The following is a 21,797-nucleotide window of genomic DNA, read 5'->3' on the forward strand; positions in this document are numbered from 1 at the left end:
CTACCAGCCATAACTCTATACAGCTCTTCTTCTCCCAGCCAAAACTCTATACAGCACCTTTCCTACCAGCCATAACTCTATACAGCTCTTCTTCTACCAGCCATAACTCTATACAGCTCTTCTTCTACCAGCCATAACTCTATACAGCCCCTCTTCTACCAGCCATAACTCTTTACAGCACCTCTTCTACCAGTCACAACTCTATACAGCTCTTCTTCTACCAGCCATAACTCTATACAGCCCCTCTTCTACCAGCCATAACTCTATACAGCTCTCCGTCTACCAGCCATAACTCTATACAGCCCCTCTTCTACCAGCCATAACTCTATACAGCCCCTCTTCTACCAGCCATAACTCTATACAGCCCCTCTTCTACCAGCCATAACTCTATACATCCCCTCTTCTACCAGCCATAACTCTATACAGCTCTTCTTCTACCAGCCATAACTCTTTACAGCACCTCTTCTACCAGTCACAACTCTATACAGCTCTTCTTCTACCAGCCATAACTCTATACAGCCCCTCTTCTACCAGCCATAACTCTATACAGCTCTCCGTCTACCAGCCATAACTCTATACAGCCCCTCTTCTACCAGCCATAACTCTATACAGCCCCTCTTCTACCAGCCATAACTCTATACAGCACCTCTTCTACCAGCCATAACTCTATACATCCCCTATTCTACCAGCCATAACTCTATACATCCCCTTTTCTACCAGCCATAACTCTATACAGCTCTTATTCTACCAGCCATAACTCTATACATCCCTTCTTCTACCAGCCATAACTCTATACAGCCCCTCTTCTACAAGCCATAACTCTGTACAGCTCTTCTTCTACCAGCCATAACTCTATACAGCACCTCTCCTACCAGCCATAACTCTATACAGCTCCTCTTCTACCAGCCATAACTCTATACAGCCCCTCTTCTACCAGCCATAACTCTATACAGCCCCTCTTCTACCAGACATAACTCTATACAGCTCTTCTTCTACCAGCCATAACGCTATACAGCACCTCTTCTACCAGCCATAACTCTATACAGCACCTTTCCTACCAGCCATAACTCTATACAGCCCCTCTTCTACCAGCAATAACTCTATACAGCTCTTCTTCTACCAGCCATAACTCTATACAGCCCCTCTTCTACCAGCCATAACTCTATACAGCTCTTCTTCTACCAGCCATAACTCTGGGTGCAAAACTAACAGCTATATCTCTATATATCCCCTCTTCTACCAGCCATAACTCTATACAGCACCTCTTCTACCAGCCATAACTCTAGGTGCAAAACTAACAGCCGGTCCTAATTCAATTCCCGTTCTGTAATCTTCCTGGTTATGTAACTGACGGGGCCAAATGTTAACTGTCTAACTACAGTAGTACACTCCAACCCAGCTGGTGTGAGGGAGACATTGACGTTTCACATATTCTCACCTTCTCAAGGATTATTGTGTGTGTGTGTGTGTGTGTGTGTGTGTGTGTGTAGTGTGTCCAGTTTCACCTTCTCCTTGGCCACCTTGTGCGAGAATGGACAGGTCCCATCCGTCTGCTTACATGTACCCCTCACGAACCTGCAATGGGAAGAGTCTTCAGGTCATAGAGCAGCCAATCAGAGAGCCAACACAGCTGTACATGGTTGTTTTTAGGTGTGTGTTACCTGGTACAGAGCAGCCAATCACAGAGCCAACACAGCTGTACATGGTTGTTTCTAGGTGTGTTTTACCTGGTACAGACGGCAACCTTATCAGGATCATGGATATAGGGGCAGGTGTTGCCACGGTTACACTTTCCAAAGCGGTTGAAGTACATGCAGTACTGTTTCTGGGTCTTCTTCTGACGAGCGTGTCTGATGATGGCTAGACTCCTCTGAACCGCACGACTGGGGGACAGAACACACACAATCAACTGTCATGTTACAAACAGATCAGAGCGGTAGATCTCAGCTTGCATTTTGACTCAGAAAATTGATCTTGACTCAGAGAAGTGATCTTGACTCAGAAAAGTGATCTTGACTTAGAAAAGTGATCTTGACTCAGAAAAGGTTGGTGACCACTGGTATACACCATCCAACCAAATGCTTACTTGCAGGTTCATTCTCCACAAGCCAACAACAATAAGAAATGATAAAAGATAAGAATATGAACATAAAATAAATGGCTCAGTAGAATATAATAAACATGTTAGCATCAGTATAATACATGAAGGCACAATTCATAGTCCAGGATTTACACTTGTTCTGGGGAAGGGGGGATTGGAGGGAGCAAGTGGTTTTTCTATTGTGCAATATTTAGCAATCATAGTACGAGTCTTGTAGCAGCAGTGTGTGCTAAAGTGCCTACCTGGCCACAAAACGTGTGCTGGATGGCCGGAAGAAAGTACTCGAGGTGGGGGAAATCTCCTGTGGATTAGACCATCTCACTGTTCGGGAAAATAGACAATGGAATCAGAGAAAAGACAGCCTTTATAAAGACCAAAACATAACCAACTCAAATTGGGTCAAATGGAGTTATTAATACACCATTGTGACTGACACATTTTGTGTGTGTCCCTGTCCATGCATGTGTGTGTGTACTCAGCACTGGGGCTGCACACTGTGTGCCCACGCAGGCAGATAGATAGCCGTCAGGTCATTGCAGCCTATCTAGCTCGTCTGTGTGGTGAGATGGGGCCAGCACCAGCCGAAGCCTGGCAGCCGAAGCCAAACGTGACATCCAGTACAGTCTGAGAACATGGGACAGATGGGGTACAGGAGGGGAGTGAATGAGAGAGGGGGAAAGCTACGGAGGCCTGGTACCTATCCAAGCCTCTAGTTTTGGAAGGAGGGAGGGCGGGAACAAGATATGGTGTAAGAGAGATGGGGTAAGGTAAGGAGGCTTGACACTTATCCAAGTCTCTAATTTTGGAACATTTCAGGTGTAAGAGATATCCTCCTCATCAGTATGTGATATTGGCACTCTGACGGGAGGCAGTCATAGTGCCAAGAAGATCAGTGCCAAGAAGATCAGGACCAGAAGATCAGGACCAGAAGATCAGGGCCAGAAGATCAGGACCAGAAGAGGAGTGTAATCTCAGCTAACTGGACTGGTGAGATCTCAAAACATGGTGGTGGACACTGAAGGCGTGTTCAGACCATGCTGGAATGTCTGTGTGTATGTGTGTTTATCAAGAGGCGAGTCACACGCTGTGGGAACAGAACGGAACTCCAATTCCAGCCACAGGTTTTGACAGAGAGAGACAGAGACAGCCAGCCAGCGAGTGCAAGCGAGAAGGAGGGAGAGAGCAGCTCAGGTCTGGGTTTAATCTGTGTCGTTTCCCCCCCAGCAGCCCCTCCCTCCTGTCCCAGTGACAGATTACAGCTTTATTATTTCAGATGGCTAACACAGAACACATCTCATACACTACATAACCAAAAGTATGTGGACACCTGCTTGTCGAACATCTCATTCCAAAATCATGGGTATTAATATGGAGTTGGTCCCACCTTTGCTGCTATAAAAGTCTCCACTCTTCTGGGAAGGCTTTCCACTAGATGTTGGAACATTGGACTAGCTTCCAATCCGCCACAAGAGCTAGGCCTGGCTCGCAGTCGGCGTTCCAAATAATCACAAAGCTATTCGATTAGGTTAAGGTCAGGGGCTCTGTGCAGGCCAATCAAGTTCTTCCACTCCGATTTCGACAAACCATTTCTGTATGGACGTCACTTGTGCACAGGGGATTTGTCACGCAGAAACAGGAAAGGACCTTCTCCAAACTGATGCCACAAAGTTGGATGCACAGAATCATATAGAATGTAATTGTATGGAGTAGCGTTAATATTTCCCTTCACTGGAACTAAGAGGCCTAGCCCAAACCATGAATAACAGCCCAGACCATTATTCCTCCTCCACCAAACTTTACAGTAGGCACTATGCATTCAGACAGGTAGAGTCCTCCTGTTATCCACCAAACCCAGATTCATCCGTTGGACTCCAGATGGTGAAGTGGGATTCATCACCATAGAGAACGTGTTTCCACTGCTGCAGACACAATTGGCGGTGAGCTTTACACCCCTCCAGCCGACGCTTGGCATTGTGCATGGTGATCTTATGCTTGTGTGCGGCTGCTGGGCCATGGAAACCCATTTCATGAAGCTCCTGACAAATAGTTATTGTGCTGACGTTGCTTCCAGAGGCAGTTTGGAACTCGTTAGTGAGTGTTGCAACCGAGGACAGACGATTTTTAACCGCTACACGCTTCTGCACTCATACTAGGCGTAGTGCCACCAGATGACACTACGCTAGGTGCCACCAGGCCTAGCCTAGCGTAGGCCCACCAGGCCTAGCCTAGCATAGGGCCACCGGGACTAGCCTAGCATAGGGCCACCGGGACTAGCCTAGCGTAGCGTCACCGGGCCTAGCCTAGCGTAGTGTCACCGGGCCTAGCCTAGCGTCACCGGGCCTAGCCTAGCGTAGTGTCACCGGGCCTAGCCTAGCATAGTGTCACCGGGCCTAGCCTAGCATAGTGTCACCGGGACTAGTTTAGCGTAGTGTCACCGGGACTAGCCTAGCGTAGTGTCACCGGGACTAGCGTAGTGTCACCGGGCCTAGCCTAGCGTAGTGTCACCGGGACTAGCCTAGCGTAGTGTCACCGGGCCTAGCCTAGCGTAGCGTCACCGGGCCTAGCCTAGCGTAGTGTCACCGGGCCTAGCCTAGCATAGTGTCACCGGGACTAGCCTAGCGTAGTGTCACCGGGACTAGCCTAGCGTAGTGTCACCGGGACTAGCCTAGCGTAGTGTCACCGGGACTAGCCTAGCGTAGTGTCACCGGGACTAGCCTAGCGTAGTGTCACCGGGACTAGCCTAGCGTAGTGTCACCGGGCCTAGACTAGCGTAGTGTCACCGGGACTAGTTTAGCGTAGTGTCACCGGGACTAGCCTAGCGTAGTGTCACCGGGCCTAGCCTAGCGTCACCGGGCCTAGCCTAGCGTAGTGTCACCGGGCCTAGCCTAGCGTAGTGTCACCGGGCCTAGCCTAGCGTAGTGTCACCGGGACTAGCCTAGCGTAGTGTCACCGGGCCTAGCCTAGCGTAGTGTCACCGGGACTAGCCTAGCGTAGTGTCACCGGGACTAGCCTAGCATAGTGTCACCGGGACTAGCCTAGCATAGTGTCACCGGGCCTAGCCTAGCGTAGTGTCACCGGGCCTAGCCTAGCGTAGTGTCACCGGGACTAGCCTAGCGTAGTGTCACCGGGCCTAGCCTAGCATAGTGTCACCGGGACTAGCCTAGCGTAGTGTCACCGGGACTAGCCTAGTGTAGTGTCACCGGGACTAGCCTAGCGTAGTGTCACCGGGCCTAGCCTAGCGTCACCGGGCCTAGCCTAGCGTAGTGTTACCGGGCCTAGCCTAGCATAGTGTCACCGGGACTAGTTTAGCGTAGTGTCACCGGGACTAGCCTAGCGTAGTGTCACCGGGACTAGCGTAGCGTCACCGGGCCTAGCCTATCGTAGTGTCACCGGGACTAGCCTAGCGTAGTGTCACCGGGACTAGCCTAGCGTAGTGTCACCGGGACTAGCGTAGTGTCACCGGGCCTAGCCTAGCGTAGTGTCCCCGGGACTAGTTTAGCGTAGTGTCACCGGGACTAGCCTAGCGTAGTGTCACCGGGCCTAGCCTAGCGTCACCGGGCCTAGCCTAGCGTAGTGTCACCGGGCCTAGCCTAGCGTAGTGTCACCGGGACTAGCCTAGCGTAGTGTCACCGGGCCTAGCCTAGCGTAGTGTCACCGGGCCTAGCGTAGTGTCACCGGGACTAGTTTAGCGTAGTGTCACCGGGACTAGCCTAGCGTAGTGTCACCGGGCCTAGCCTAGCGTAGTGTCACCGGGCCTAGCCTAGCGTAGTGTCACCGGGACTAGTTTAGCGTAGTGTCACCGGGACTAGCCTAGCGTAGTGTCACCGGGACTAGCCTAGCGTAGTGCCACCGGGCCTAGCCTAGCGTAGTGCCACCGGGACTAGCCTAGCGTCGTGCCACCGGGCCTAGCCTAGCGTCGTGCCACCGGGCCTAGCCTAGCGTCGTGCCACCGGGCCTAGCCTAGCGTCGTGCCACCGGGCCTAGCCTAGCGTCGTGCCACCGGGCCTAGCCTAGCGTCGTGCCACCGGGCCTAGCGTAGTGCCACCGGGCCTAGCGTAGTGCCACCGGGCCTAGCGTAGTGCCACCGGGCCTAGCGTAGTGCCACCGGGCCTAGCGTAGTGCCACCGGGCCTACAATGATTGGCACAGTGTATTTGTAAGGTGTGTATAGTACTTGTTCTGTTGATTGGCGCACTGGCTGTCATGGTGCGGGACAGCTTATTGGCTGAGACGCTGTAGAGGGTGCCACCGATCCAGCGCATGCTCCTCCCTCTACCTCTCCAGTGCTGGGCTGTGGGGTGCCTGTCCTGTCCCGGGGGACGCAGACGGCTCTGGAGTACATTCCTGGGGGTAGAGAGGGAGAGATTGGCAAAGCGTTAGTAAAGTGAAGTAGGAATACACAGAACATCTTGTTTGAAAAGTTTCACAATTCCAGGTTTTGGGATGGTACTTCTATGGGAGGAAACTGAGGTGTGAAGGAAGGATTCTAGCATAATTCCTGGGGAACACAGTACTTGGAGCATTAGGAGAACTGCTGGGGAACACAGTACTTGGAGCATTAGGAGAACTGCTGGAGAACACAGTACTTGGAGCATTAGGAGAACTGCTGGGAAATAAAGTACTTGGAGCATTAGGAGAACTGCTGGGGAACACAGTACTTGGATCTTTAGGAGAACTGCTGGGGAACACAGTACTTGGATCTTTAGGAGAACTGCTGGGGAACACAGTACTTGGATCTTTAGGAGAACTGCTGGGGAACACAGTACTTGGGCCAAAAGACCCATTCAGGTTAACCACAAAGGAGTTAGGAGTTGAATGATACTGCGCTGGTAATATGCTCACTGCCCCACCATACCTCCACCCCTTTTCTCTCGGCCTGTCTCTTCCACGATATCTCCCCTCGTCTACCTCCTCATCTCCCTCCTCTCTCTTCATGCCTCCCAGTCTAACCCTCCCTCCCTCTTTCCCTCCTCCTTCCCTCCCGTGTCACAGCACTCTGTTAAATTGCTGCCCTAATGGAAAGGACGGCAGTGTGGAAATGGAGAGAATTGAAAAGAGGAGGAAATCAATGAGATAATAGGTAGGAGGCCAGAGCAGGGAGGGCTGCCCAGGTCCCGAAGCAACGCATGGTGCCCAACAGACACACACACACACACACACACACACACACACACACACTCCTAGTCACACGCACCGACGCACATGCACCAGCCTAAAGAATGCACACAAGTATATATTCACACAACGACATCTAAACTCTAAGGAAGTTCCCCTCTGTGCTATGTGTGTGTTTAAAACGGTGTGGGTGTGTGTGTTTAAAATGGTGTGTGCGTGTGTTTAAAATGGGCTGTGCATCTGTGTGTGTGTGTGTCTCTGTGTGTGTGTGTGTGTGTGTGTGTGTGTGTGATGTTGGAGGCAGGGGTTATGGGGATAAATTGCACTGGCCTGTCACTTGTGTTTGGGTGGGATTGGGGCTGGTGTGCATGGCGCAGGTCATCATTTACTGCTGGACTTCAAATGGGCTGGAAATGTGTTTGGAGCCAGAGTTCCTGACTCCCATTACAGCGAACAGAGAGGGGACCCACACACACACACACTACAACTAGCTCTACACTACACACTCAGAGACAAGGACACACACACAACCAAAACAATGGTCACACAATGACAGGTCCATGCAGTGGGGAGTCTGCGTGTAGCAGAGAAAAGAAAGAAGGTGCATCACAGATCCTCAGTTAGCTCCCTTTCTCCCTCTACCACACCGGGCCATAACTCACCAGCAGAGACACTCAGTTTCACAAATACAAGATCGGTGTGTGCCCTACACAGGGCAACTGGAGCCAAGGGAGTCGTAATGGTGGCTAATATAGGAGCAGTGACTGGCTCCCAGGGAGGCTTTAGCAGGGCCCCACAGCCAGGGGAGCCATCGTGGAGGTTAATGTGGATATGACATGAACACTTAACATAGACAGCAGTTAACCCTGACACATGGTGCAGGATAAGGGAGGGGTGAGGGAGCATTGGGGGAAATGTCAATGTGTGTGGAAGTGTGTGGTTGGGTGTGTATGAGTAAACGTGCGTGTGCGCGTGTGTTCATACAGTATGAGAGAATGTGTGTGTCTATAGCCTATACAAGAGTGTCTGCATGAGTGTGTTTGTGTGTATGCGTGCGTGCGTGTGTGTGTGTGTGTATGCATGCGTGTGTGTGTGTATGCGTGTGTATGTTTGCATGTAATTGAGTGTAATTTGAGGTAGGCAGCTGTCTGAATGAGTTCCCCCCCTCCAGCACAACATCATTACTGATAACAGTCTCTGTGGGACCATATTAACTTCTATACACCACCCCTACTATCACCATGTAATCTCCCTATTAATGAGAAGGATGAGGAGAGAGGGGAGGAGAGAGGGAAGGAGGATGGAAGGGAGTGAGAGAGACGGAGAGAGGCCGGGAGTGAGAGAGGTCGGGAGGGAAAGAGACGGAGAGAGGCCGGGAGGGAGAGAGGCCGGGAGGGACGGAGAGAGGCCGGGAGGGACGGAGAGAGGCCGGGAGGGACGGAGAGAGGCCGGGAGTGAGAGAGGTCGGGAGGGAAAGAGACGGAGAGAGGCCGGGAGGGAGAGAGGCCGGGAGGGACAGAGGCCGGGAGGGACAGAGGCCGGGAGGGAGAGAGACGGAGAGAGGCCGGGAGTGAGAGAGGCCAGGAGGGAAAGAGACGGAGAGAGGCCGGGAGGGAGAGATGACGGGAGGGAAAGAGACGGAGAGAGGCCGGGAGGGAGAGATGCCGGGAGGGAGAGAGACGGAGCGAGGCTGGGAGTGAGAGAGGACGAGAGACGTTGGGAGTGAGAGAGGGTGAGAGAGGCCGAGAGGGGCTGGGAGTGAGAGAGGACGAGAGAGGCCGAGAGGGGCTGAGAGGCCGAGAGAGGCTGGGAGGGAGAGAGGCCGCGAGGGAGAGAGGCCGCGAGGGAGAGAGGCCGCGAGGGAGAGAGGCCGCGAGGGAGAGAGGCCGGGAGGCCCGAGAGGGAGAGAGGCCGGGAGGCCTGGGAGGGAGAGGCGGAGAGAGGCCGGGAGGGAGAGAAATAGAGAGGAGAAGAAGAAAGAGAGAGAAGAGAGAGGAGGAGCGGAAAGAGAGAAGAGAGGAGGAAATTGAGAGAGGAGGAGAGGAAAGAGAAGAGGGGAGGAAATTGAGAGAAAAGAGAGAGGAACTCCCTTGTGATTATATTCTGAGTGTTTGCATGCCTGTGTGTGTGTGTGTGTGTGTGTGTGTGTGTGTGTGTGTGTGTGTGTGTGTGTGTGTGTGTGTGTGTGTGTGTGTGTGTGTGTGTGCCACTCTCACCATGCGCGACACACAGATGAAGGAAAGAGCGATTCAGCACTACTACTGGTGTTGATGAATGATCTGACTTTTGTTTTGGTGACAGGGAAGAATTTGGGGGTCGCGCAAGTGCTCTGAATAATGCTGCTCTGTTCTGTTCTGTTGGCCTGCAGCGAAAGCATTCGTAAGCTCATATTGGAAAAACAGTTACCCTTGGAACAGACTGAACAGCACAAACAGTCATCTAGCCAATTCCTTCAGCGAGGAGAGGAAGACTACACTCTGCCTAAAGCCATGCAGTTACAATGGTCCTAAACACGCATTAAGACAATGAAATCTACACTAGTGTAAGGGACTACTGTGAGCAAAATAACATAAAATGAAGACAAAGCAATCAGAAAGCTGGAGATGACCCCAGGTGTTGATGACAGCGTATCTGTGTAAGAAAGAGGGAAGACTAGAAGTGTGAATGAGAAGTAAAAACGTGAGAATAGAAAGTAAGAAGGGGTAGGTGAGAATGTGATGATGGATCTGATAAGTAGTGAGTAGAGGAGTACATTGCGGTATGAGAAGGGAGGAGTGTGAGTAAGTGATGGGATAACGAAGAGGAGAGCGTAGCAGCCTTTATTGCCTTGTCTCCCTCATCCTCTACTGATCAATACAGGACCACTAAACGAGATGAGACCAGGGCACAACAGACCAGGTTGTGCGCGCGCACACCAGCGTCTCAACAGTAGTTCAAAATAAACAATCAAGCATTATTAAACGCCAAAGAAAACTGAGAAGATGATAGGGAGCTAGATGAAAAGAGTGAATGAGCAGGGAGAATATGGATATGGAGACAGGGAAACATAGGAAGAGGATGAAAACTGAGAAGATGAGAAGGAGAAAAACTAACGAGACAAATGGACAGACAAACAAAAATAAATATGGGCAGCAATAGAAAGATGCAGAGGGAAAGAGAGAAAGAAAGAGAAAGTATGAGGGAGGTAACTAAGGGACAGAGTAGTAGAGAAAAGGAGGGAAGGCTAGAGCGAGGAAGGGAGGGATGGAGGGCAGTAATTTATCCTGGGGTACGCTGCATGCTTTACGGCTTTCTTAATTCAACTCCTGCTACTATTAATGGACTTAATGTTGAGATGATATCTATTTTCTGGTGGTGGGGGCTGAAACACGACAACCATTCACCCCCCCACCCAGACTCCCCCAGCACACAATCAACCACAATGCCCATTACTGCTGACACCACATGACACGCTTGGTAGGGGATGGGTCACTTCCCTGGTCCTAGGAGGGAGACAAACAGAAGACAGAGAGAGGGGACTAAAGGGTGACCGGGGAGCTCAGATAGGTAAGAGGGAGGTGCCCACTGCCCATGTGTGGTTGGTGCTGGTCACTCTTTGCCAAGGGCATCAAGCCTCACCTTAGAAATTATAATTAACCATATTTAGTCCCACAGCGACATGATGAGTGTGAGGCTACAGCTTGGGAATCGCTAAAGGACAATCAGGACCTTCCCCTGGGGTTCTGGAGCTCTGGCAAAACCAATCAGGACCTTCCCTGGGGTTCTGGAGCTCTGGCAGAACCACTCAGGACCTTCCCTGGAGTTCTGGAGCTCTGGTAGAACCAATCAGGACCTTTCCTGGGGTTCTGGAGCTCTGGCAGAACCAATCAGGACCTTCCCTGGGGTTCTGGAGCTCTGGCAGAACCAATCAGGACCTTCCCTGGGGTTCTGGAGCTCTGAGAGAACCAATTAGGACCTTCCCTGGGGTTCTGGAGCTCTGGGAGAACACACCACCACCTGCTCCTGAAAACACTGAATCCATGTGACACTGATGATGACTGGGTGAGTGTGTACGATGACACTGATTCCTTGGGACACTGATGATGACTGGGGGAGTGTGTACGATGAGACTGAAGCCTTGCCTTGGGACACTGATGATGACTGGGTGAGTGTGTACGATGACACTGAATCCTTGGGACACTGATGATGACTGGGTGAGTGTGTACGATGACACTGAATCCTTGGGACACTGATGATGACTGGGTGAGTGTGTACGATGAGCTAGAGATGGGGTAGTTCTAGTCAGTGGAGGGGTACGATGAGCCAACAGAGCTATAGATAAAAGGTTCAGGGGTGTTAGAGAGTCAGACAGATTGAGGTAGTGAGGGGACGTAAGGAGGGCGGGGGATACAGGAGGGGGTCTGGGGAGAACCTCTTCTCTCCCAGGGGACCTGTCCTGTCCCCCAGATCTGGTGATATTTCACGGAATGTCGCGTGGCTCAAATTGAAAAACCCTTGATGAATCAATATTTACTGCAGCGGCTAAATGAATAGTAATAAGTCACCGGAGGCCCTAAATCTAGTTTAAAGCCCCATGCAGCCAGGCCCACTGTTTCATCTAGCTCAATCTGAATTACACAAATGAGATTCCACACACAGACACACACGCAGGGGAATTAAGATAACTGTGCAACACATCAACAACACACAAAACAAAACGGGCAAACAGTAAGTAACAGAATCTTCCTAATGGGGAGAGACTACAGCATCTCTCCAAGCTGAAATATAACAGCCATGTGTGTCTGTATCTCTTCTGAGTTAGTGGCTGTTGTCTCACAGGGCTCCAGACACCTGCAAACACACACGCACACACATAGCAGGTGGCCACTGCTACAAAGACAAAACACACCCGCTCTGCACTCCAACTGAACCCCGTATACTATGAATATAACAGTGTGTGTGTGAGATATACAACGGCTTGTAATCTCCTCCCACCACAGCACATTGTGAGGCTTAGGGAAACAGGGTAGCATTAATGCACAAAGGCATTTTAATACATTAATCAACTCCATAACCACATGACCTATTCATTACCTGTGTAATAAAACCATAAGCCTATGTTAATAATCATAATGCACCATTAACTGTTTAACTGTCCCATGGTGAGGAGGTCATGAATAACACATTAACGTATCGCCTGTCGCCCAATAATGACCTCATCATAAACATCCATTAACTCTCCCTCTGTCCCCCAGTTATGACCTCATAACCACTTCATAACATCTGTAGAACCCTTCCCATCATCTCATTCTATCGCTTCCATCATTCTGTCTCTGTCTGGTCTATCGTTCTGTACGCCTCCCTCACAGAGAGCGAAAGAAAGACAGAATGGATGAGTGTTAAAGAGATATGGAGGGATAAAGAGAAGGGTTAAGTTAGAGCCTTGGAAATCACATGTACATCTCACCCATCACAAGTGCCTATTATGCTAATTAACGCAGAATTAGCGCAGTGGATTTCCCCACTCAGAATAAGAGAGCGTGATAGAAAAAAAGGAACGATAAAGAGAAAAGTTTCCATGGATCATCCTTGAGATGTTTCTACAACTTGATTGGAGTCCACATGTGGTAAATTCAATAGATTGGACATGACTTGAAAAGGCACACACCGGTCTATAAACTCAGCAAAAAAGAAACGTCCTCTCACTGTCAACTGCGTTTATTTTCAACAAACTTAACATGTGTAAAAATGTGTGACTAACAGAAATTGAATAATGTGTCCCTGAACAAAGGGTGGTCAAAATCAAAAGTAACAGTCAGTATTTGGTTTGGCCACCAGCTGCATTAAGTACTGCAGTGCATCTCCTACTCATGGACTGCACCAGATTTGCCAGTTCTAGCTGTGAGATGTTATCCCACTCTTCCACCAAGGCACCTACTTGCAAGTTCCCGGACATTTCTGGGGAGAATGGCCCTAGCCCTCACCCTCCGATCCAACAGGTCCCAGACGTGCTCAACGGCATTGAGATCCGGGCTCTTTGCTGGCCATGGCAGAACACTGACATCCCTGTCTTGCAGGAAATCACAAACAGAATGAGCAGTATGGCATTCTTGTCATTGTCATGCTGGAGGGTCATGTCAGGATGAGCCTGCAGGAAGGGTACCACATGAGGGAGGAGGATGTCTTCCCTGTAACGCACAGCATTGAGATTGCCTGCAATGACAACAAGGTCAGTCCAATGACGCTGTGACACACCGCCCCAGACCATAACGCACCCTCCACCTCCAAAATCGATCCCGCCCAGAGTACAGGCCTCGTGTAACGCGCATTCCTTCAACGATAAACACGAATCCGACCATCACCCCTGGTGAGACAAAACCGCGACTCGTCAGTGAAGATAACTTTTTGCCAGTCCTGTCTGGTCCAGCGACGGTGGGTTTGTAACCATAGGCGACGCTTTTGCCGGTGATGTCTGGTGAGGACCTGCCTTACAACAGGCCTAAAGGCACTCAGTCCAGCCTCTCTCAGCCTATTGCGGACAGTCTGAGCACTGATGGAGGGATTGTGCGTTCTTGGTGTAACTCGGGCAGTTGTTGTTGCCATCCTGTACCTGTCCCGCAGGTGTGATGTTCGGATGTACCGATCCTATGCAGGTGTTCTTACACGTGGTCTGCCACTGCGAGGACGATCAGCTATCCATCCTGTCTCCCTGTAGCGCTGTCTTAGGTGTCTCACAATACGGACCTCCCTGGCCACATCTGCAGTCCTCATGCCTCCTTGCAGCATGCCTAAGGCACGTTCACGCAGATGAGCAGAGACCCTGGGCATCTTTCTGTGTTTTTCAGTCAGTAGAAAGGCCTCAATCGGGGGAGAAGGGCCTTGGTCAGGGAGGTGACCGGGAACCCAATGGTCACTCTGACAGAGCTCCGGAGTTCGTCTATGGAGATGGGAGAACCTTCCAGAACGACAACCATCTCTGCAGCACTCCACCAATCAGGCCTGCATGGTAGAGTGGCCAGATGGAAGCCACTCCTCAATAAAAGGCACATGACAGCCCTCCTGGAGTTTGCCAAAAGGCACCTAAAGACTCTCAGACCATGAGAAACAAGATTCTCTGGTCTGATGAAACCAAGAATGAACTCTTTGGCCTGAATGCCAAGCGTCACATCTGGAGGAAACATGTCACAATACCTACGGTGAAGCAAGGTGGTGGCAGCATCATGCTGTGGGGATGTTTTTCAGCAGCAGGGACTGGCAGACTAGTCAGGATCGAGGGAAAGATGAACGGAGCAAAGTACAGAGAGAGATCCTTGATGAAAACTTGCTCCAGAGCACTCAGGACCTCAGACTGGGCCGAAGGTTCAACTTCCAACAGGACAACGACCCTAAGCACACAGCTAAGACAATGCAGGAGTGGCTTCGGGACAAGTCTATGTCCATGAGTGGCCCAAAAAGAGCCTGGACTTGAACCCGATCTAACATATGTGGAGACCTGAAAACAGCTGTGCAGCGATTCACAGGCTCCCAATTCAACCTGACAGAGCTTGAGATGATCTGCAGAGATTAATGGGATAAACTCCCTAAATACAGGTGTGCCAAGCTTGTAGTGTCATACCTAAGAAGAAAAGAGACCATAATCTCTGCCAAAGGTGCTTCAACAAAGTACCGAGTAAAGGGTCTGAATTCTTAATGAAACGTGATTTCAGTTTTTTGTTTTTTAATACATTTGCAAACATTTCTAAAAACTTGTTTTTGCTTTGTCATTATGGGGTATTGTGTGTAGATTGATGAGGGGAAAAAAATATGTAATCAATCATAGAATAAGGCTGTAACGTAAGAAAATGTGGAAAAAGTGATGGAGCCTGAATACTTTCCAATGCACTCTATATACATTACATGACCAAATGTATGTGGACACCAGCTCGTCGAACATCTCATTCCAAAATCATGAACATTAATATGGAGTTGGTTCCCGCTTTGCTGCTATAACAGCCTCCACTCTACTGGGAAGGCTTTCCACTAGATGTTGTAACATTGCTGCGGGGACTTGCGTCCATTCAGCCACAAGACCATTAGTGAGGTCACTGATGTTGGGTGATTTGGCCTGGCACGCAGTCGGCGAAGGTGTTGGATGGGGTTGGGGTCAGGGGCTCTGTGCAGGCCAGTCAAGTTCTTCCACACTGATCTCGGCAAACCATTTCTGTATGGACCTCGCTTTGTGCATGGGGGCATTGTCATGCTGAAACAGGAAAGGGCCTTCCCCAAACTGTTGCCACAAAGTTGGAAGCATAGACTCGTCTAGAATGTCATTGTATGCTGTAGCGTTAAGATTTCCCTTCACTGGAACTAAGAGGCCTAGACCGAACCATGAAAAACATCCCCAGACCATTATTCCTCCTCCACCAAACTTTACAGTTGGCACTATGCATTGTGGCAGGTAGTGTTCTCCTGGCATCCGCCAAAACGACAGATTGTGAAGCATGATTCATCGCTCCAGATTCCAATGGCGGGGAGCTTTACACCACTCCAGCAGTCGCTTGGCATTGCGCATGGTGATCTTAAGCTTGTGTGTGGCTGCTCGGCCATGGAAACCCATTTACTGAAGCACCTGACAAACAGTTCTTGTGCTGACGTTGCTTCCAGAGGCAGTTTGGAACTCGGTATTGAGTGTTGGAACTGAGGACAGATGATTTTTACACGGGACGCGCTTTCATACTCGGAGGTCCCGTTCTGTGAACTTGTGTGGCCTACCACTTCGTGACTGAGCCGTTGTTGCTCATAGACGTTTCCACATCACAATAACAGCACTTACAGTTGACTGGTGCAGATCAAGCAGGGAGGAAATTGAACAAACTGACTTGTTGGAAAGGTGGCATCCTATGACGGTGCCACGTTAAAAGTCACTGAGCTCTTCAGTACAGGCCATTCTATTGCTAATGTTTGTCTATGGAGATTGCATGGCGGTGTGCCCAATTTTATACACATGTCAGCAACAGGTATGGCTAAATAGCCAAATCCATTCATTTGAAGGGATGTCCACATACATTTGCATATAGTGTATCATGTGGTTCACTGTTTATGTATCTGCGAATGAGTGTGTGTGTTACCTGGCCGCCTGGATCCTCTTTGCTCTCCAAGAGAGGGTGTGGCTATAGTTGGCTGTGTGTGCTTCGTCTCCGCCCAGGCATGTCTCTATCTTATAGCGGGTCCTGAACACCCTCTGAATCGCCTGGCTACGCAGGGTCGGGGAGGCGGGACCTGGGGAGGAAAGAAGAATTGACAGATCAAGAAACCACTACAGGACAGCATATGCACACGCTAATTTAAAAGGTACAACGTGCCCATGCACCACTGATGTACTGGCTGGCAAGCCTGTGTTTAGAGTGTTGACAGATACAACAGCATCCATAGATGACAGGCACCGACAGAGACACCGACACATTTTTGTCTCCGTGAGACTTCTGATTAGATGATTTTTCTCCACCTCTCCTTCTAGAAGTCCTGCAACTCAGTAGCAGGCAGGTGTGCTCTTTAACGAGCTTCACATGCAAAGACGGGAGAGAATAATAAAGGAGGAATATATATGAGCCTAATAAATCATGACTACCCCCTCTCCCTCTCTTTAAGTTTCATTCCTTATATCATTTTGTAGATCCATCATAGGAGAGGAGAAAAAAAACAAAAGAATAGGACTGTTTGTTATTTAGTTATTTGGGTGTGTATCCATCATATTGCTTTATGATGGTTGAGCTTGGCTGACATGCTGTGCTGGGTAAAGGATGGCATTTGCATCTGCGAGGATCTGAAACTGCTGCTTTACGCCAATTTACCAAACTAGAGGATTTATCAGAGCCAGGAGTTAGGATGTAGCATTCAGGATCAGGCAGTGTACTGTGAAGACTCAGGTAGAGTCTGATGACTGTGGAAGAATGAATAAGACGGATGATTCTGAAGATCGGAGGACTGGGATGAATCCAGCGGAAATAGAATGTCGGGACAGTGGATTCTAATTTAAAAATAACTTTGGGATGATTCAAGAATGAATAGAACTTTGGGACAATTTCAGAATTGAAATACACATGTGATGATTTTACAACTGAATCCTATAACTGAAGAAAAAAAAACACGATGAAAAAAAGTATTCCAGCAGAATCTCTTCTGTTCACTCAAGACAAACCCTGAGAACCAGCAGTAGAAAAAGAGTGTGTGGTTGACAGAAAGAAAATCTCTCTCTGCTCCCCCTCTCTCTGCTCCCCCTCTACCACACATCTCTCTCTGCTCCCCCTCTCTCTGCTCCCCCTCTCTCTGCTCCCCCTCTACCACACATCTCTCTCTGCTCCCCCTCTACCAAACATCTCTCTCTGCTCCCCCTCTCTCTGCTCCCCCTCTACCACACATCTCTCTCTGCTCCCCCTCTCTCTGCTCCCCCTCTACCACACATCTCTCACTGCTCCCCCTCTACCACACATCTCTCACTGCTCCCCCTCTCTCTGCTCCCCCTCTACCACACATCTCTCACTGCTCCCTCTCTCTCTGCTCCCCCTCTACCACACATCTCTCACTGCTCCCCCTCTACCACACATCTCTCTCTGCTCCCCCTCTACCACACATCTCTCTCTGCTCCCCCTCTCTCTGCTCCCCCTCTACCACACATCTCTCACTGTGACAGTGACAATAGTGTGTATTCTTAATGACTGAAGAAGGAGAGAGCGAGAGAGAGCGAAGGAGGGACGACAGAGTGAGACACCCAACAATGTGCCTCCTCTACTAAATTTAAATTATCTGTATCAAATGTCTTTAATTGCCAATTGCTTTGACTGTAGTCATGGTAATTAGCATTTAATAACAAAGCATGACCAAGAAGCAAACAGCAGCTTGGAGGAATGACAAAACAATATATCTTTCTATACCCTCCCTCTCTTCTTCAATCCGGTTGACAGGGGGTGTGTCATTGTCAGGCAGCACACAGCTCTCGATCAACTGTAGAATTTATCTCAGACAAACATTTACCTATGATCAAATCACTACACAGCATGCTGAGGCCTGCTCCAAACACACACACTTACATGTATGCGCACACTCGCACAGGAGCTGCACACACTAGGGCTGTTCCCGACAAAACAAAATCTTGGGTCGACCGACCGAGAGTGGCCTGTTCTTTTGACCAATTAATTAGTATTCATTTTCAAATGTGTATTTTTTCATTTTACGGATATTATTCAGACCCCTTGACTTTTTCCACATTGTTACGCTACAGCCTTATTCTAAAATGGATTAAAAAACATTTACACACAATACCCCATAATGACAAAGCAAAAACAGGTTTTATTACAAATAAAACAGAAATACCCAGTCGGGGCAGAAGGGCCTGGGTCAGGGAGGTGACCAAGAACCCGATGGTCACTCTGACAGAGCTCCAGAGTTCCTCTGTGGAGATGGGAGAACCTTCCAGAAGGACAACCATTCCTGCAGCACTACACCAATCAGGCCTCATGGCCAGACAAAAGGCACTCCTCAGTAAAAGGCACATGACAGCCCACTTGGAGTTTACCAAAAGGCCCCTAAAGAACTCTCAGACCATGAGACTGGAATATGTTCCGGGATTCATCCAACGGCATTGAGGAGTATACCACCTCAGTCATCGGCTTCATCAATAAGTGCATCGGCGACGTTGCCCCACAGTGACCGCACGTACATATCCCAACCAGAAGCCATGGATTACAGGCAACATCCGCACCAGGACGTGCACTGAAAGCATGTGCGGACCAACTGGCAAGTGTCTTCACTGACATCTTCAACCTCTCCCTGACGGAGTCTGTAGTCCCTACATGTTTCAAACAGACCACCTTAGTCCCTGTGCCCAAGATAGCGAAGGTAACCTGCCTAAATGATTACCGCCCTGTAGCACTCACGTAGGTAGTCATGAAGTGCTTTGAAAGGCTAGTCATGGCTCGCATCAACAGCATCCTCCCGGATACCCTAGACCCACTCCAATTTGCATACCGCCCCAACAGATGACGCAATCGCACTCCACACCGCCCTTTCCTACCTGGACAAAAGGAACACCTATGTGAGAATGCTGTTCATTGACTACAGTGGCAAGTGGCAAGTCTAGGACCAAAAGGCCCCGTAACAGCTTCTATCCCCAAACCATGACTGCTGAACAATTAATCAACAGGCCACCGGACTATTACACTGACCCCACACATCCATTTGTTTTGTATACTGCTGCTATTCACTGTTTATGCACAAATTACCTCTAACCTGTACCCCCGCCCACACTGACTCGGTATCGGTACCCCTTGTTAATAGCATCATTATTGTTATGATATTGTGTTACTTTTTATTCATTTTTTCTTTAGTTTATTTGGTAAATATTTTCTTAACTCTTGAACTGCACTGTTGGTTAAGGGCTTGTAAGTAAGGATTTCACGGTAAGGTCTACATTTGTTGTGTTCGGCGCATGACAAATAAAGTTTGATTTAATTTTGATTTGAGAAAGATTCTCTGGTCTGATGAAACCAAGATTAGCTCTTTGTCCTGAATGCCAAGCGTCATGTCTGGAGGAAACCTGGCACCATCCCTTTGGTGAAGCATGATGTGGCAGCATCATGCTGTGGGGAGGTTTTCAGCAGCAGGGATTGGGAGACTCGTCAGGATCGCGGCAAAGATGAAAAGAGCAAAGTACAGAGAAACCTGCTCCAGAGCGGACCTCAGATGGGACGATGGTTCACCTTCCAACAGGACAACGACCCTAAGCACACAGCTAAGTCTCTAAATGTCCTTGAGTGGCCCAGCCAGAGCCCGGACTTGAACACAATCTAACATCTCTGGATAGACCTGAAAATAGCTGTGCAGCGACGCTCCCCACCCAACCCAACAGAGCTTGAGAGGATCTGCAGAGAGGAATGGGCAAAACTCACCAAATACAGGTGGGCCAAGCTTGTAGCATCATACCTAAAAAGAGTGAAGTCTGTAATCGCTGCCAAAGGTGCATCAACAAAGTAGAGTAAAGGGTCTGAATACCTACAGTGCCTTGCGAAAGTATTCGGCCCCCTTGAACTTTGCGACCTTTTGCCACATTTCAGGCTTCAAACATAAAGATATAAAACTGTTTTTTTCGTGAAGAATCAACAACAAGTGGGACACAATCATGAAGTGGAACGACATTTATTGGATATTTCAAACTTTTTTAACAAATCAAAAACTGAAAAATTGGGCGTGCAAAATTATTCAGCCCCTTTACTTTCAGTGCAGCAAACTCTCTCCAGAAGTCCAGTGAGGATCTCTGAATGATCCAATGTTGACCTAAATGACTAATGATGATAAATACAATCCACCTGTGTGTAATCAAGTCTCCGTATAAATGCACCTGCACTGTGATAGTCTCAGAGGTCCGTCAAAAGCGCAGAGAGCATCATGAAGAACAAGGAACACACCAGGCAGGTCCGAGATACTGTTGTGAAGAAGTTTAAAGCCGGATTTGGATACAAAAAGATTTCCCAAGCTTTAAACATCCCAAGGAGCACTGTGCAAGCGATAATATTGAAATGGAAGGAGTATCAGACCACTGTAAATCTACCAAGACCTGGCCGTCCCTCTAAACTTTCAACTCATACAAGGAGAAGACCGATCAGAGATGCAGCCAAGAGGCCCATGATCACTCTGGATGAACTGCAGAGATCTACAGCTGAGGTGGGAGACTCTGTCCATAGGACAACAATCAGTCGTATATTGCACAAATCTGGCCTTTATGGAAGAGTGGCAAGAAGAAAGCCATTTCTTAAAGATATCCATAAAAAGTGTCGTCTAAAGTTTGCCACAAGCCACCTGGGAGACACACCAAACATGTGGAAGAAGGTGCTCTGGTCAGATGAAACCAAAATTGAACTTTTTGGCAACAATGCAAAACGTTATGTTTGGCGTAAAAGCAACACAGCTGAACACACCATCCCCACTGTCAAACATGGTGGTGGCAGCATCATGGTTTGGGCCTGCTTTTTTTCAGCAGGGACAGGGAAGATGGTTAAAATTGATGGGAAGATGGATGGAGCCAAATACAGGACCATTCTGGAAGAAAACCTGATGGAGTCTGCAAAAGACCTGAGACTGGGACGGAGATTTGTCTTCCAACAAGACAATGATCCAAAACATAAAGCAAAATCTACAATGGAATGGTTCAAAAATAAACATATCCAGGTGTTAGAATGGCCAAGTCAAAGTCCAGACCTGAATCCAATCGAGAATCTGTGGAAAGAACTGAAAACTGCTGTTCACAAATGCTCTCCATCCAACCTCACTGAGCTCGAGCTGTTTTGCAAGGAGGAATGGGAAAAAATTTCAGTCTCTCGATGTGCAAAACTGATAGAGACATACCCCAAGCGAGGTGGCGCTACAAAGTATTAACTTAAGGGGGCTGAATAATTTTGCACGCCCAATTTTTCAGTTTTTGATTTGTTAAAAAAGTTTGAAATATCCAATAAATGTCATCCACTTCATGATTGTGTCCCACTTGTTGTTGATTCTTCACAAAAAAATACAGTTTTATATCTTTATGTTTGAAGCCTGAAATGTGGCGAAAGGTCGCAAAGTTCAAGGGGGCC

At 48.9% G+C, this 21,797-nt stretch overlaps 1 protein-coding gene across 2 annotated transcripts in view; it reads right to left on the reverse strand.

Moving 5' to 3' along the window:
* The window catches only part of LOC110524678 (zinc finger CCCH domain-containing protein 3), a 105,292-nt gene that overhangs the window by 29,584 nt on the left and 53,911 nt on the right, over positions 1–21,797 (reverse strand). Inside the window, exons 4-8 of one of the 2 annotated variants that reach the window (XM_036978563.2) lie at positions 16,302–16,452; positions 6,296–6,444; positions 2,344–2,422; positions 1,728–1,883; positions 1,506–1,575 (exon numbers count right to left, since the gene is read on the reverse strand). In XM_036978563.2, the coding sequence (XP_036834458.2) occupies positions 1,506–1,575; positions 1,728–1,883; positions 2,344–2,422; positions 6,296–6,444; positions 16,302–16,452 (605 nt within the window). Of the gene's footprint in view, positions 1–1,505; positions 1,576–1,727; positions 1,884–2,343; positions 2,423–6,274; positions 6,445–16,301; positions 16,453–21,797 lie in introns of both variants that reach the window. The other variant, XM_036978561.2, reaches the window with a different exon arrangement.

The sequence above is a fragment of the Oncorhynchus mykiss genome, chromosome 5 (genome assembly GCF_057628025.1).
Source record: "Oncorhynchus mykiss isolate SJ-2025 chromosome 5, ASM5762802v1, whole genome shotgun sequence".
Classification (NCBI taxonomy): Eukaryota; Metazoa; Chordata; class Actinopteri; order Salmoniformes; family Salmonidae; genus Oncorhynchus; species Oncorhynchus mykiss.